At 40.9% G+C, this 13,476-nt stretch overlaps 1 protein-coding gene across 2 annotated transcripts in view; it reads left to right on the top strand.

The window, feature by feature from the left end:
• Positions 1–628: 628 nt before the first annotated feature.
• LOC135221960 (tribbles homolog 2-like) overlaps positions 629–13,476 on the top strand; it is a 79,286-nt gene continuing 66,438 nt past the window's right edge. The window contains exons 1-3 of one of the 2 annotated variants that reach the window (XM_064260016.1): positions 629–1,032; positions 3,987–4,550; positions 8,505–8,803. In XM_064260016.1, coding sequence (XP_064116086.1) covers positions 4,125–4,550; positions 8,505–8,803 — 725 coding nt within the window. In that variant the 5' untranslated portion in view covers positions 629–1,032; positions 3,987–4,124. Of the gene's footprint in view, positions 1,033–2,635; positions 2,654–3,986; positions 4,551–8,504; positions 8,804–13,476 lie in introns of those variants that run through there. The other variant, XM_064260017.1, reaches the window with a different exon arrangement.

Raw genomic sequence — 13,476 nt, 5'->3', positions numbered from 1 at the left:
CTACTGCAGTTTATACAACCAATAAATCGACATGGTACTACAAGGCTAGTTACAGATGGTTTAAATTTTGTAGGGCTGCTATGATATGGAAGATCAAATAGTGAATGTGGAATTTGCAGCGTGATTAAATACATCCGATGAATAAGCAGTTAATTTGATAATCGGGGTCCTACGAGCGCTATGGAAGTGGTGCGGGATCTGGATAAACGGTCAACAAGTAACAGTAGGTATGGTATACACGTGGCATTGACCAATGCTATGATAGAATTGGACGGTCCCCTTTTAAAAGAAGTGTAAATATCAGCAGTATAAAAATATATAGCCGCAATAGTGTTAAAATGATTGCGTAAATAACATCTGTAACCATGCTTTAAAAAAAGGCGGCATATTTTATGTATACATAATCACTGCAAAACCAAGCGCTTGCTCTCCAAGCAAAATGATGTTGAGTACCGCCAGCCGCTACGGCAGACACACAAGGAAAACTTGTGTACGATAACTTAAGTCCCTTGTGAATGTGATGAGACGTGACCCTTCCCATTAATGCTGCTGCGCGCCTGCAACTAGTGCCTACGGATAACATATTATTTAAAACCTTTTCAAACGAAGTGCCGGTGACCTCTCCTATGGAAATGGAAGTTTAAGGCCACAGAGATTTACAGCGGTAAACATTTTCTAAAAAGACCTGCTGGAGTTAGCGTGATTATGCGCCGTGCGAGTGTGGACGGTATATTTGTGTGGAAGCCAAGGCCCCCGCTTATAATGGCGGCGTTCTCGTACCGTGGCTTCAGTGCTGCTTGAGCCATGGCTGTGAACGCTGGTACGTCCGTGTCGCGAGAGCGTTAGTTGTCAGTGACTGTTTCTCAACGCCTTGTTAAAGAATATTCGCCAAGAAACGACAGTGACTAAATACCTCAAGATTTTTACCTAAAATACGGATCATTTCAAGACAATAGTGTATCTCCTTTTCCACTCAAGGTGTATGAGTATAGATGCATTACTCAGAAGTAATATATCCTCACAATAGGCTAAGTAAGTTTTACTTTGGATGTACCTCTCTACTAGATAGGCCTAAAATGGCCTGCCGGCTTTATTGATTAATTGACCGGGAGTGTTCGTCATAAAGGAAAGAGAAAGAAAGCTCGAGATGATAATATATGGCTAGAACTGTTGGACATTTAAAAACTGTATTCGTGGTTTTGTAATGTTTGTCGTAATGAAAAGTGATTTGTTGAAAAATGCTTGTGTATGTGTATACAATTTTGGTTAATATTGATAGTGTGGCAGTTCTTAAAGATTATTCCAGTTGAATGGGTTTTACAACGTAAGTGTGTTGCGTGAGGGCTGTTTATAGGTGGTTTCTTTTACGGTAGGTAGTTCAGCCGTATTTTGAGCTTTTAGATGAAGTGAAAAAGTTTGGGTAATTGGAAAGGCATAATCAAGATGAACGTTAATCACAATTCTTGCTGGATAGGGATTCCTATCACAGCATATGAAATTATAATATCGTATATATATATATATATATATATCATATATATATATATACATTAAATATACATATATATATACATACATATATGCGTGTGTGTATGTATGTATGTTTGTTTGTGTGTGTGTTTTGAAACCAAAACACAATATTACCATCATCAGCAATTTTTAACAAATCCTTACACAAGAATATTCCTTCAAATTGACTTAAGAGAACTTATACGCTCTCTCTCTCTCTCTCTCTCTCTCTCTCTCTCTCCTCCTCTCTCTCTCTCTCTCCGAACTTGATGTTTTAACCGTGTATGTTTCACAAGGTCTTTTCTCATAGTGTCGCAAACGGCACTTTTGAAACCGTTTGCGTTAATGGCGAGGTGATGCATTTGTTTGTCAGACGTATGTTGACCGTATTTTTTATTCATTATAAGTTTTTTTTTTGGAAATATAATTTAATTTTGAGATATGTATATAAAACTAACATAGGTTATTATTGTGTATTTTCGCGGTTGTATTTACAATATCAGAGAATGCATTGCAGCAAAGGTTTTGTAAATATTGCTTATACCTTGGTCGAGTTGGCAACTATAGTATCTTTCCCGAATAATTTTCTTTCTATTTATATCGTTTCCCTAAGTTGTTCTTCGTTCATTCTGATCTAGTGTTATTCGTTGTGATGGGATTTATTTGTTTTTACATAACGTGAAACGAAACATAGAATTAAATAAACTCACGTTGAGCGTAGGCAACACTTGACAGTTGCCTAATGAATGAGCACATCCCAGATTCCCAGCTCTCTGTGATGTACGATAATTACATAGAAGTATGTTTCTAACATAAGCTGTTTATATTTGGCTCCTGCGACACCCAGTGTGTCTGTTTGAAGAGTAAGGGGGTTAGTTTCCAAAAGATGTTGATTGATAAAGAGCCCAAGTAATAAATTTATCTATGGGTCAAATTACCTTCAGTCATGTTAAGCAATAGGTAAGCGTCAGAAGATTGCAGCGAAACGTCGTGCAACATCGTTGATAAGAACGAGGAGGAAGAAGGTTGGACAGGTGTAATGCTCTCTCTAAGCTATCACAGTTGAGTACCCCAGAAATCTTGGCTTTTGCGAGACTGTGCTCTTTATAGCTCTCCGTGGGGGATGTATGGAAACCATTGAAAGGTAACCTCGAGTACATTGTTGAGTGTTTTGTTCTGTAAAACAGGTGGACAGGGGCGATGCAGGTTGCACCGTGTAACCCCTCACATCCAACTCCCAAACCCCCATTTCAACAGCTCCCTACCTACCCGTAAATATACGCCCTCCCCCTCCACCCTTGCTCACATTCCCTGTCTGTGGCTCATGTCAAGTGTGTTGATACTCGCTTATTTGCTGTGTGCATTCCTGGGCTGCGTGACCATACCACTACCCAGCAGCAGGGCTCTTGTAACCGACATGGTTGCTCTACCCAGTAAATTAACTCGACTTTTCTCTCTCCTTCCCAAGTTCCAGATTGAGCTACGAGTAAGATGTCATACCTTCTTGAGGGAGTGGTCAATTGACACTTTGGTTTGCCCCGATGTTTATTACTACTGTGCGGACTTTGTCTGTTGCATACTGGTTATGTTGAAATTGCTTCTTGACCTGCCATTGTTTGGTATACTCAAGGACAAGTCCAGACACAAAATGGACATATCACGAACTATTTTTGTTTTTAATGTCACTGCAAGACAGACATTCTGTAATTCCATTATCTGGTCATTTTCGGAAAATGTTATGGTTTTACAGTCAAAGATTTATAAAGCATTGGGGTTCAGTATGTAGATAAATACAGCTCATATTTGTGTCTTGTCACCAAGTCCTAACCTCACATTACATGGTATTTGTAATTTTTCGTCCCTTCTCACGACGTACTTACTCGTTCGTATACCACGTAATTCGAAGGACATTCCTTCTGTTTCTGTACCTTGATTCCGATAAGAGGAATTGCATGCAGAGCCAGCGTTCCCGGTAAATTGCTGGGTATGTTGGTGGCTCACCTGATCTGTCTGAACGGTCGTTATGCATTCCTGTTTAATGAAGGTCCTTCCTTCATGGGCCTTCGCTACATTCACGCAGTATCATTTCGTAGAAAAGCTTGGAATAAATATCCTTCGATATTATTGCGGCTGAATCCAACAAAATTTTAATTTTACTAGTTGAAAGAACTGTTTAATTTGTTTTCCATTTGTATGTAACGTCTCATATGCCATCATTTGACTATTATCCCTATCATTTGCTGTAGAAAGAGTAGTAAAGGTCATAGTTTGTAATAGTAGTTTATGAACAGTATAAGTACCTTATTCTATCTTTACTTAGGGCACTGAATGTTTGCTTTAATGAACAATATTTTGGTTTATCTTGTTTTACAACTTTTTTTTACCAACATTTCCTGTTGGGATAAGAGTAATGTGCACGAAGAATATTAGAGTATTTTTTTTAATGATTATTTTTTTCATTTTCCTTCTTCAATCAGGTTGAGATTTGCCGTGCTGGATTACAAAGAAATAAAGCAGTGAAGTACGAGCGTAAGAGGAGTTGTAAATTGTGATATTTGAAAGTGAATTGTGAAAAGTGAGTAAGTGAAATAACAAAGATAAAAAATTAAGTTAAAATGAATGAAATTCAGGAAAACATGCGTCATGGTGTGGTAGGTTTCCGTCATGGACCTCGCTTGGAACCTTTCGACTCGAGGCACAAGACGGTGCCCGATCTGTGCCCGAACGAGGAAACAAACTCTTCCCACACTACGCCCAAGGAGGATGTCAGCCCCTTGGTAGCGCCCATGGTGGTGCGAGGAGGGGCGACAGCGGCAGCAGCAGCGGTGGCGGCAGCGGCGGCGGCGACGGCGACGGCGGCGACCGGAGCATGTGGCGCTACCAATGGTGGAGCATTATCCCCCACGACCTCCCCAAGCTCTGTCCCTACATTCCCCCCAGTGCCAACGTTAGTGGCAGGCAAATATCTCTTGACTCGACCTCTAGACCATTCCGCGTGCCACGCCACACACATCCACACAAGGCAGAATTTACTGGTGAAGGTAAGTTGGTGTCACAGAGAGAGAGAGAGAGAGAGATGGGGGGTATATGAATATGAACCAGAGAGTGATTACCATTTTGCGAATGGCACCTCCAACTTGCAGTGTACTCCGCTTGCACTGTGGCAATTTTAGATTGAAGAAATCAAGTTCGAATTCTAGTTAGTGGTTTATAAAGATATTTAATGTATGTTTATCGATATATTTAACAGTATATGTTAATATTGATATATTTTAGAGGGTGGGATCAGAACTTTGTATGTATTATAATAATTTCATTTGTGTAGATGATGATGTCATTTCAGCACTTAAAATTTCTAGTTAACGTGAAAGAAAATGTGAATTGTACCTCAAAGGGATTATTTAGTTTCAAAAGAAATCGCAAGGTTGTCCTATGAACAATAATCGATAATAGCGAGTTTCATAATACACACTGCAAGAACCAAGTTACTTTACCCAACAGTTTAAGTAAAGTATTACTCGGAAAATCCCCCCCCCCCCCCCCCCCCCCCCCCGTCTCTCTCTATCTCTCATTCTTTCTTCATTATCAAAATTATAACGCTCGCAGTGACCACAGTTGTTAACAGTGATGATAGTGACCTTAGGCCTACTCATTATTCCAGGACTTGTTTAATCATATTATATCACAGATCGAGGAGCTGGCAAGCGCTCACACTTAGCGTTGACTGTCATCATACGAGAATGGTAGGTGTTAATCCGACGGGGGTTCCAGGAAGTTACTGTTGCAGTGATATAATTTTGTTGTCAAAAGCTCTGTTGCATGAGCAAGGCAGCTTTGGCCCGGCCGTTTCCCAGAAGCCGTATAATCAGCCAAAGTTCTGCTCAGGGAGGATGAAGGGTAGGTAGGTGGGTGGGTGGGTGACGGTTGTCAGGGCAAGAGGATGATAGTTCTGGTATGAAGATTATTTTATTTTTTTATTTTATTTTTATTTTACACAGCTGCTTGAAATGAAAGTGGCTTCGGTAGATGGCTTCCTGCTACAGATGAACCTACTGTAAAATTACAGGGAGGTGACACAGGTAATAGACTTACAGTTATATATTCGCATGACAAGAGTATTGACTTTGTCGGAGCTGCAGAAGACAAAAACCCGGAAATTTAACCGCCATTACAGCTCTTTGTTGGTTATCGCCCTGTCGAGGGATTCAGTTATGTTCCGCCAATGACCGAAAAGAATTTAGGGTCGTTGCAGTTCCTTCGCTTCTTGTGGGAGTTCCCTCGATACAGACTGCGTTCAGTGACGTTGATAACCTTTAAACATTTTTAGATTGTGGGGAGGGGGGGGGGGGCGGTTGTCAAGTTCAAAAGTATATCCGTATTCCGTAATTTTTAAAATGTTACATATGACCCAACTTTTCATGTTCAATTGTATTTAGAACGTGGAAACATCTGTGGCGCTTGTTTGCATAGTGTGGCGAGGTGTAAGACAGTATTTTAGATCTATATTGCATTAAGTTATCCCACAAAATTCAAAAGATAAACTTGGGTTCACTTTGTATTTGATCTATCGCTTGTTTAACTGGCTTACAGTTGAATGACTTCAGATTGCAGCTTCCGCAATACGTGCATGTACCTATTTGGAAGCAGTGCCTTTTTTAAACCACTTAGCACTATCGTGAGAACAACTGGTTACCAGGGGCCTCATTCCCCCCCCCGGCTTCCCCATCCCATCTCGTATGATAATACTATGTTGGCGTTTCGAAACTCCAGGGACCTTTAGTCCCAGATAAACGTCACCTTCACCATGTGAGGGGTAGGCATGGAGGGTATGGGAGTACTGGGAGGTGGTATCTCGTCAACACGAAAAACAGAATGATAGCCTCATGGTGTCTGGGTGTTCGTGTTGTTAAAACTAAAAGCATTTTTTGAATTTTGCTCCTCAAAATAATCTGGCCGCCCGCGTCAAGTGTGAGACGAGGCATAAATAAACTGTACAATACATTAGTGCATGGGTGTTATAGCAGTTCTGCTACAATATTATATAGTAGAATAATTCCCATTATTAGTGCGGGCATAACAGCAAAGTAGTTACAAAAGAAGCCTTTGTCAAAATGCTCTTGAGCAATAGATTCTTCTTTCATGCGTGAAGAGGTGGAAAACTAAATAATCTTCGTGCATGAATTGAAAAATATATAACTTTATACAAAAGAATAATTATTGAAACTTTTTTTACACTTATTTTATTACTGACTGAACAAGTAGTTAAATAATCTTAACGTGGATAAAAATGTAGTAAGTGAAATCTGCAAAACATAAATTATTTAGTTAAGTAAAATAAGCAAGTACAAAGAACAGTTGCAAGCATATGCTTGCAGACTCCAACAATGAATTAATATTTAGACCCACCTTTGAACACTCAGTTATTGTTACATAGCAGTGCCATAAAAAAAAACCATGTTGAGAAATAGCTCTCCATTACTCACTGAGGTCATGATAAGTCGTAATCATGTGTGTCCATTAGTGTCCTTACATAACGGGCAGTCACTCATGCTAGTCCATAACTTCCCCTGAGTCACTTGTTTAATTTTTTCCTGGGTTCCATCAAATTATCGGAGTCAGTAAACGACGTTATTTCCATATTTACATGTGAGCACTGTAGCATACCCTTTCTGTTTTCAAGGATAACATGGTCAACATGTTAAAATTGTAAGTGCACTGTAGTGTCTCCTGTTGGTGAGAGCTTAGGCGAGCAGCGAAGCCATCAGTTCAGCCAATGTTGACCAAGACCGTTCTGTAACCTGACCGTCACGGTGTTTCATGTCAAACCTTCCAGCATTTATTGGAGTTACAGCAGCACCAGCCATCAGTCATTGAGCCATCACAGTCTGGCTGTACAAAGAAATCTTTTTATTATTATCATTAATAATATTGTAATTGTTGTTATTTTCTTCAGTGTTGAGTAGATAATCAGTTCTCATTTCGAAATGTTTATGGATGATCTGTATATGGTTGCATCAATTAGCCTATACTTACACTCGCTCAAAAGATGCAACTCCTCAGTAGACTTGGCAAACCATAATTCAATACAGAAATATTTTGCACGATGTCTGGCCAATTATTGCAGTCTAGTTATTCCCCATTACTAATTCAGATCCAGTGATGTAGCTTTTTAAAGTAAATTCTATCACTGTGTCGTAACAATAACAATACATAATGATTTCGTTAAGCTTCAGTTAGAGATGAGATGGCAGTCTAGACTCATGGCGTATATCCGATACCCTCATTGTTGCTGGGCAGCCTTGAACAACAGTCCGCTCTTCATTTTGAATGGCTTCATGTTTCGCCAACTTGGATCTTGAAACAGACAGGAGAGAGAGAGAGAGAAATATATATATATATTAATATATATATATTTTAATATAATATATCTATATATATATATATATATATATATATATGGTATATATATATATATATATATGTATATATATATATATATATCCTATTGTGAACAATCGAACTCGATTATCTCATCACACGCTATGCATGCGGACGGTGTGTTATCTCACCGAATTATCACATGTTATCTGTATCAGATTCGTTTCATCATAATTTGACATAGTGAGTTCACAAGCCACCATTTGATGTCTTAGCGAAGACTTAAAATGGGAAAAAGCCAGATTTAATTCTCATTTCAGTAGTAAGTCACCCATAATAATATCAGTAACAGCAATGGTGGTAGGTTTAATGAAAATCATAATAATGGTAATAATTCTCACTTTGGAACTAAGTCTTAGGATGATTTTGAGCTTGTTGCCTATATTAGTTAGTGTTTGTATCCTCTCACGTCGAGTTGTGCTTGAAATTCAAAGAATCTGGCAGTAGAGTACATTTATGGGAATCGTCATTTTAATTCCAACGAAACTCAGACTTGTATTTTTGAATCATTCCTTCCACTTGATTTTAACAGCTCCCTTTATCTCCCTCTCTTCCAGCCCCTAGATGGCAGAGCAGCCCATGAACTGGTAGCTCACCACGCCCTAATGGGTGGGTGTGATGGCGTACGTTCCCCCATAGAGATGGTCGTGTCGGGGTGCAGACGGAGGGCGTGGGTGGTGTATGCCGCCCACCACGGGGACCTCCATTCCTACGTCCGAGTGAGGCGTCGGCTGCGGGAGGTGGAAGCCCAGAGGTTATTCACCAAGGTGGCTGTGACCGTGGCCGCCTGCCACGACGCCGGCCTTGTGCTCAGGGACCTCAAACTACGGAAATTCGTCTTCACGGATCCAGAAAGGTAAGTCAGTCTGGTGCTCTTTCTTCTTCTGCTGCTGATGCTCCTCACATCGTGACCATCTCGTTTGTGGCCGCAGAGGATGAGAAGTCTCCTGTCTGTTTGTTTGGTTGCGTCTGGGAATGAATGTGTGCGTTTGTGGAGTGGAGGAAAGCGAGAGAGAAGATGCCGAGGTCATTGTTTGACGGCGATGTTAGTTACTAAGTTGACGATGGTTGCGCCCTGCCTGCCTTGCCTCCTCTGCCGCTCCCTCATACCAAGACAGATCTATGAACGAACAACCACAGCTGCCCCTCCCCCCCTCTCCTCCTCCTCCTCCCACCACCCTCCATCATCCCTCCCGAAGCTCCTCCGCCATTCCTTCAATTCCCAACGCCAAAGCTTTAGCATTTGTACAATCACCCTTCAGCTGCACTCCTTGACCAAGGTCGCTGCTTATGCCGCCAACCATCTGCTTACATAACAACGTCAAGGAAGGAAAAGGGTCTGGACCGTCATAGGACACCATGTGGGTCACCAGACGTCTGCGGTTACGCCGGACAATTTCACAGACTATATATATAAAAGAGAGGCGAAGGCTTCCCGAAAATGCCCCTACATGCCCATACTGGACTGATGGCGTCAGCTGCTGCTGCTGCTGCTGCGGAGCGGATGCTCAGAAACAAGATGGCTGGTTGCATGGGTGAGGTTAGGGTGAAGGGAGACACGGATGATGATATTAGGTTTAAATTGGGGAAGTGATATGGGTTGGCCCAGCTTGAATCTCTCATCCTGAGTCGCAGTCTAGTCTGTTGCGTTTTTTTTGTCCACCGGTGTGGAGAGAGAAACCTTGAAACCATCTAAACTGTACAAAAAAACTCCATCCTTAAAATAACATTCCCTTTGGGCCAAATTGAGTGTCCTTAGCGTGTCCTTCGACCTGAGGCCACACCCACCTGTTATCTGGCCTCCAGGGCTAGGCTTTGGTTTTAGGGAAGGAGGAGGGGGGGGAAGCGGCGGCGAACGGCGTTGCCGAAGAGAACGCACACTTCGTCACGTCGTGGTCTTAGTCGCCTTACCTTAACGGAGATGCGTGCAGTCTGGCAGGTTTCGTTCGTTTGCTTGTTAAACACAAGCGAAGATGACTTGAGCATGCGCTGCGAATGTGTCTATTTTTGGAATCATGTACTAATCCCAAATGAATCAAGTACCGTGGCAATGGATTGATGATGTCACTGACGTCATGGTCAAATTCTTCTGACGTCATGACATTTGGCAATTGATTCATTGCCAGTTTTGTTGTGGTTTTCTCTTTGTGCTGCTCAGACGAAGCGAACCTTTACTGTTCATTCCCGTATATTTTGTTTAAATGAAGAACCGTTAATACATTCCACAATCGCCCCACCCTTTTTTATGCAAATATCTTAGCATTGTCTAATGATGGGAGTTTATTTCTGGTGGGCCTACAAAGCAATAAGTGCGCTCACAGAATTTACAGAATTATAAACTGATGTCTGGAGGACGAGTGGAATCTTAATAATGATTCACACGAATATAATTCTCTCTTCTCCTCTTCCTTAGTTCTTCTCTTCCTCTCCGTCGTTCATCGTCTCTCTCTCTCTCTCTCTCTCTCTCTCTCTCTGTACCAATACTGTGGAGAGAGAATATCTGCGTCGCTTCCTTATAAAGCCTAGGTGTCTAAATACGCAATGAATCAGAAACTGTCTCTCATAAGATATTTTCTGAGGTTTGCCTTTGTTCTAAAGTCTTTTGCTTTCCGAAATGATAGACACAAAAGGTCATTTCAACATGAATAGTCTACTGAAGCCTTTCTCTGAGTAGTCATGATTTCAAAAGACGTTCTTTTTGCCTTTGCATTGTGTCTTGTTTGCTTGCTTTTAATGCAGCTGTGCGTTCTGCTCTCACCCCCCCCCCCCCCCCCCCCTCAGGAGAAGAGTAGTATGACCTTTAAGGGAAAACTGTTGCTCCAATTTTATCACTCTTCCTTTTCTCGAGACCTTTTTGGTGATGGGAAGAATTGTTTGCATTCCTTGGTGTGAAGAATGCGAACGAGCCTTGCTGGCGATAATGTACAGAATTTCTAACGTATATTATTATACAGAATTTTCAGCGTATAAGTATACAAAAGTTAAAACGTTTGATATACAGCATTTCAAACTTTTGATATACAGAATTTAAATCGTATAATGTACAGGATTTCACACTTGTAATCTACAGTATTTCAAACGCATAACATGCAGAATTTCAAACGTACTAGGTAGATTTCCAGTCGTTCAACTAAAATTTTAAGACCTCAAGAATAATTTCTTCACATTTGTTCACTCTTATCGAGAGAGATTTTCAAAAGCTTTATATAATGTAATGAATTGAAATTGGCAGTAATTTATTCCGTTTAATGAACTGAACATTGCTTTCATTAATTTGAAAAAAAAATGGCATTTCACCAATTCGTTGTGCTAGGCAGGGCGTATCTAGTTCTGATTATGATTGTCCGCCTTGAAGTAAATATGATTTTCATGTATAGTTTCTTTATTGTATATTTACTTTATGGGGGTGACAGTCTTGCCGCCTTGAATATTAATGTTTACGTTGGAGAGACTTCATAAACTGTACTGGAGATGACGATGGTGACGTCAGGCCAGAAGGTCATGATGATAGCGTTATCGGCTATGCAGTGCAGTGCCAGTGCCAGCCCCTCTCTCTCTTCCTCTTCTACTCCCTCTCTTCTCTCTCTCTCACTCTCTCTCGCTCTCTCTCCTCTCTCTCTCATATATATATATATATATAAATTTATATATGATATATATATATATAAATAATATATATATGAAATGTACGGTATATTATATGTACATAAAATCTCTCTCTCTATATATAATATTCATATATATTATGAATTTACTCCATTTATAATCGTTGACCCCTTTTTATCTGAAAACCAATTTATTATGTATTAGATTTTAATCATGGCCGATGATATGAGCATTAATATGCACTGTTTCGAAAGTCTATTCAATCGAAAGTTATTCATGATTTTCCTGCTTGGTAAAGCATTTTTTTTTTCTTCGACAGCGGATGGATAAAGCTTTTAGATAAAGCTTATCAGCGTTGCGAAACTATAAGAGGAGGAGCGTGGTGAGGGGTTGGGGAAGGGGGGGGATCAAGTTGTTGTTGAGGGGATTTTAAGGTTACTTCAGCATTGCTGCAATCACATGATTGCACAACTTCTGTTGGGTTCAGCTCATCCTCTTTCCAAATGGCGAACGGTGTCATCCTTACCGGGCATTTAACGATTAACAGGTGTAGACTGAATAAGCCGTTTTTTTTTTCAATGCATACGGTCATTTTTTTTTCTGATACTTTATGCAATAATAATTCGGTTAGTTACTGAGTTATTTCTGTTTTTGTTTTATTGACGAATTTTATTTTGAGGGAAATCCAACATATAATCGTCAATAAAGGTATTAGATATTAACGTCCTAAAACATGTATTTTTAAAAAAAAATAATTTTTTACCAAATGTAACGGATTTTATAAATACCTTATTTTCATTTTGCTCTCTAATCTACACTTGTGTGAATCTGGATGATCTCGTCACGTCCCTAAATAGAAAATTGTTTTTAGTAATCACGAAAGTTTGTTTATGCAACCAGCTTAAATTTTTTTATGTTGACAGTTACGTGGAGATTACGCTCGTCAACAAGTGACTTATCAGCTCAAGGGGTCCATCTTATCAAGAGCGTCTAATGTCGTAACTTTTCCTTTGTTTTGCTTAAAGGTTAGATGGCGAGTTGGAAATTCATGTGATTCGGAAAGGCTTTTGTTGCTCTTACATTTAGAAAATGGATGTCATAGGACCTCGGGAAAGATATACTTACAAGGGCGTCGTTGTTTACTTTCGGTCGGGAATTTAAAAGCGCTGTAAAGCGTCTGCGCAATGTAAAGAAAAGCTTCGCATGTGTGCACTTAGCTTCGTTGTGGCTGCTCGTCTGCGGTAGAGGCCTGGTTGACGTGGAAGGCAGCGCACACACCCCCCCTCACCCCCCCCCCCCTCTCTCTTCCCCACTCCACACCACTCCTAACACCCCACACCCCACACTCCCCCATCAAAAGCTAGCGTGTGTCATGACCGCCACCAGAGCTTGGGCCTATACTAAGTGCGGAGTTGGCAGTCATTAATTTGGTTTCAAGGTGAATGAATCGACTCCAGGCAATAAGCAGGGTGGGGAAGGGTTGAGAGAGAGAGAGAGGGGGGCCAGCATATTGCGAGCTTTGTATATAGACACTATTTTAAGGAAAGACTGGAGAGAGGTAGGTTTACGCCTTTGGGTGGGGTGTTATGGTGACGAAGGGAGGGAAGGAGGTTTGGATGTCGTCTCGTATCTCCCAGTTCGTGGTGGAATTTTCCTAATTATGGAAAGTTCCTTCGGCTCCGTTCTTTAACGCAGTAAGAAGGACAAACGTGTTGTTGGTATGATGGCAGTTCCTGGGCATGGTCGTGATGCAGGGTGTTGCTACCTTCAGCAGCCTCTTCGGTTAAGACGTAGTGAAGGCAACTTCTTAGAAGTGTCATCTTTGTTGTGTGCGTCCGAGCATAGTGGGGACCCCCTTTGCGTCTATGCGACTGCTTGTCGTCGTCTGTATCCTATAATAGGGTTTACGTGGAAATTGGGCGC

This window comes from Macrobrachium nipponense, chromosome 3, assembly GCF_015104395.2.
Source record: "Macrobrachium nipponense isolate FS-2020 chromosome 3, ASM1510439v2, whole genome shotgun sequence".
Taxonomy (NCBI): domain Eukaryota; kingdom Metazoa; phylum Arthropoda; class Malacostraca; order Decapoda; family Palaemonidae; genus Macrobrachium; species Macrobrachium nipponense.
Note: the sequence above shows the minus strand (reverse complement) of the source record. Positions and strands in the feature narration are given on the sequence as shown.